General features: G+C 39.1%; 1 protein-coding gene across 1 annotated transcript in view; it reads left to right on the forward strand.

The window, feature by feature from the left end:
* The window catches only part of HSDL2 (hydroxysteroid dehydrogenase like 2), an 85,654-nt gene that overhangs the window by 24,816 nt on the left and 57,067 nt on the right, over nucleotides 1-3,771 (forward strand). The window contains exon 4 of the mRNA XM_011941820.1: nucleotides 852-950. Within this exon, the coding sequence (XP_011797210.1) occupies nucleotides 852-950 (99 nt within the window). The remainder of the gene's footprint in view (nucleotides 1-851; nucleotides 951-3,771) is intronic.

Below are 3,771 nucleotides of genomic sequence, written 5' to 3' on the forward strand. Positions count from 1 at the left end.
CCACTGTGCTCCAGCCTGGGCAACAGAGTGAAACTGTGTCTCAAAAAAAAAAAAAAAAAAGGTAAAACATATTAAGAAATAATAATGTAATTTACCTTCATAGTATTAAGAAAAATGAAAGTTTATTACAGTCACTTTTATTGTAATCAAATATTAGGAGGAAAATATATAAATAATTTCATTTCTGTTCACTTCTATAAAAACTGTTCTTTAGAAAATAGTACATTTAAAAGTTATATTTTAAATTATTGAAAAGAATTCTCAAAAATATATTAGGCAGGCTGGGTGTGGTGGCTCATACCTGTAATCCCAGCACTTTGGGAGGCCAAGGCAGGTGGATTGCTTGAGCCCAGGAGTTCAAGACCAGGCTGGGCAACATGGCAAAGCCCTGTCTCTACAACAAATTGAAAAATTAGTCAGGCTTGGTGGCACATGACCATAGTCCCAGCTACTTGGGAGGCTGAGGTGGGAGGGTCGCTTGAGCCCAGGAGGTAGAGTCTGCAGTGAGTCATGATTGTACCACTGCACTCCAGCCCAAGTGACAGAGTGAGACCCTGTCTCAAAAAAAAAAAAAAGAATATGTGTATACGTATGTATATGTGTATGTGTGTGTGTATACATGTGTGTATTACTACTTTCTTCCTGATATATATCTGTGTGTGGATGTGTTGTATATATATACATATATATACATGTATATGTATATACACACAGATATATACACATATATATGTATATACATACATGCACACATATATCAGGAAGAAAATAGTAATAGAAAAATTGGTTATTTCTACTCACAAGTTAATCAAATTAATTTCTTTTATAATTATTTTTTGTGCTTCTTTCAGCTTATACTATTGCTAAGTATGGTATGTCTATGTATGTGCTTGGAATGGCAGAAGAATTTAAAGGTGAAATTGCAGTCAATGCATTATGGCCTAAAACAGGTATGTAGTGTTAAAAACTTCATTTGTTAGATTTTCAGGTATTGTCCCTGATGCTTATTATTTTTTTGATCCAGGGGGGAGTGTAGTGGTGTGATCTCAGCTCACTGCAACCTCTGCCTCCCGGGTTCCAGCAGTTCTTGTGCCTCAGCCTCCCAAGCAGCTGGTCTGGATCCCTTGACCTCATGATCCGCCAGCCTCGGCCTCCCAAAGTGCTGGGATTACAGGTGTGAGCCACTGTGCCCGGCCTCTTCATTACATTTAAAAAATTTTTTTTGTATTTTTTTTTTAGTAGAAGGGGGGTTTTGCCACGTTTGCCAGGCTGGTCTTAAACTTCTTACCTCAAGTGATACAGCCTCCTCGGCCTCCCAAAGTGCTGGGATTACAGGCATGAGCCACCATGCCCGGCCTCTCTGATTTCTTAAAACATTCCTTTGATCCTTACTTTGTACCATTTTAGATCTTAGTATTTCTTTTCTCCCCAATTAGTTGAAAAGTTCCTAGAAGAAGGCGTTGGGGATTGAGCTAAGGCTTTCATGGTATTGTAGTAGTGCACCTAGGCATGTCCAAATCCTGCCTAAACCATTACCACTCTCCCCACTAATGTTCTGGAGGACCATGTGTACATGTGAGGGACAATGGCCAGTGGAAAATGAGGTAATGCTTCAGTGTTAGCAAGGCTGTACTTATAATCCCAGTGCAGAGTGCTGTGGGGTGCTGGACTGAAGCACGAGCTTTGGCTCAAGTGGGGCCTTTTCCCTTAAATCCAAAATCTTACCCCTAGCTCGCAGCCTTTCCCAAAGAAATGTGAATGCCTGTGTCAGAAGAGGAGAGAAAATGCAAAATGATGTTTGTCCAACTGATAGGACCCTAATTGTGAAATGTGCTACACTCAAATGCAGGATATTTTATCTAAAATGACTTCACCTAGTAGTAAAAGTGGTTAACTAGTGCCACTTAGGATTTGATGTAGTTAGTTTATCCACTAATTTTGGGGGAGGAACTAAGGGGAGAAAGCTGACTTTTCAATTCTCCCATATTCATTCAGTTTTAGTTCTTTTTTTTTTTTAACAGGGTTTCACTCTGTCACCCAGACTAGTGTGCAGTGGCATGATTGTGGCTCACCGCAGCCTTGGCCTCATGGGCTCAGGTGATCCTCCAACCTCAGCCTCCCGAAAAGCTGGGACTATAGGCGCCCACCACCAGGCCTAGCTAATTTTTGTATTTTTAGTAGAGATGGCATTTCACCATGTTGGCCAGTCTGGTCTCAAACTCCTGACCTCAAGGGATCCACCCGCCTCAGCTTCCCAAAGTGCTGGGGTTACAGGCATGAGCCATTGTCCCCAGGCTTGCATTTATTATTTAACTTTTTAAAATTGTGGTAAAATACATATAACATAAAATTTACCATCCTATTTTTCAGTGTACAATTCAGTGACGTCCAAGTTTATTATATTGTTACACAACTATCATTAAGTGCACTTTACAAAGAATAATGAAGACCAGGTAGAAACAAAGAAAAAATGTTTGACATAGTTTTTGTATTTTACCATTTTCCTTTAATGTTATTTCACTAAGCATATAACTGTAAACAAAACTTGTTGCTTATAGGTGGAAACTAGATAGAATTTGCAGAAATAGTAGTTACTCTAGGTTTATTTTTTGTGTGTGTGTATGAGTCACTAAAACAAAATTGATCCACTTTGATGATTTGCCTGGGATTGAAACAGTAGGTCTTTCTCTTTTCCCAGTTCTCAAGACCAGAAAGGAGCCTTTCCATTTAAGTGAGGGGCCTTGGGGGAAGGGAGACTACTATGCTTGGAAGGAGGACAGGCCTTTGAAACTTCATGCTAGAGAGGAAGGAAGACTTTAAGGAATTTGATCCAAGGTTTATGGAGATAGGGAGGGACAACCAGGAGGTAAGAGAACAGATAAGAGTGGAAGCTACAAACCAGCAAAGACTAAGCCTCCTTTTAGTTTCATGTGGAGCTCTGGCAATTGGCTCTGTCTCCATTGTGCTGAGACAATCATGCAGGTGCTATTTTGAAACAGCTACCAGTCTTGCATTGGTAGTGTTCAGTCATATTATCTAAAAGAAGTACAGCCACGCATTGCTTAATGATAGGGATATGTTCTGAGAAAGGCATTATTAGGTGATTTTATGATCATGTGAACATAGAGTGTAATTACAGAAACCTAGAATAGTCTAGCTGACTGCATACCTAGGCTGTATGGCATAGCCTATTGCTTCCAGGCTATAAGCCTGTATAACATGTTACTGTACTGACTACTGTAGGCGTTTGTAACACAACAGTAAGTATGTATCTGAACATATTTAGACAGAAAAAAGATAAAATAAAAATATAGTATTATCATCTTAAGGGACCATGTTGCATATATGGTCCATTGTTGACTGAAATGTTAGGTGTGGTACATGACTGTATTTGTGAATCAACTGAGAGTTCAAAAGAGAGTAAATGCTTTTTTGGTGTGTGATAAAAAGTCTTACATTAAAAGGAAATTGATTATTTTGAAAACAGGAATTGATATTCTGGTAAATAATGCCAGTGCCATTAGCTTGACCAACACATTGGACACACCTACCAAGAGAATGGATCTGATGATGAACGTGAACACCAGAGGCACCTACCTTACGTAAGTTTGCAAGAAGAGTTGTGGGGGAGGATGTTGTGATGTTCTCTTAGGGAACTTACTTAGTTGTAAACAGATTTGAGTCAAATTAACAGTGTAGTTCAAAATCTAGTCAATCCTTATAAAGGCCTAAAAGTCCTTCACTCGGTCAACAGTATTATATTTTATTTTA

The sequence above is a fragment of the Colobus angolensis genome, unplaced genomic scaffold, assembly GCF_000951035.1.
Source record: "Colobus angolensis palliatus isolate OR3802 unplaced genomic scaffold, Cang.pa_1.0 Scaffold103, whole genome shotgun sequence".
Taxonomy (NCBI): domain Eukaryota; kingdom Metazoa; phylum Chordata; class Mammalia; order Primates; family Cercopithecidae; genus Colobus; species Colobus angolensis.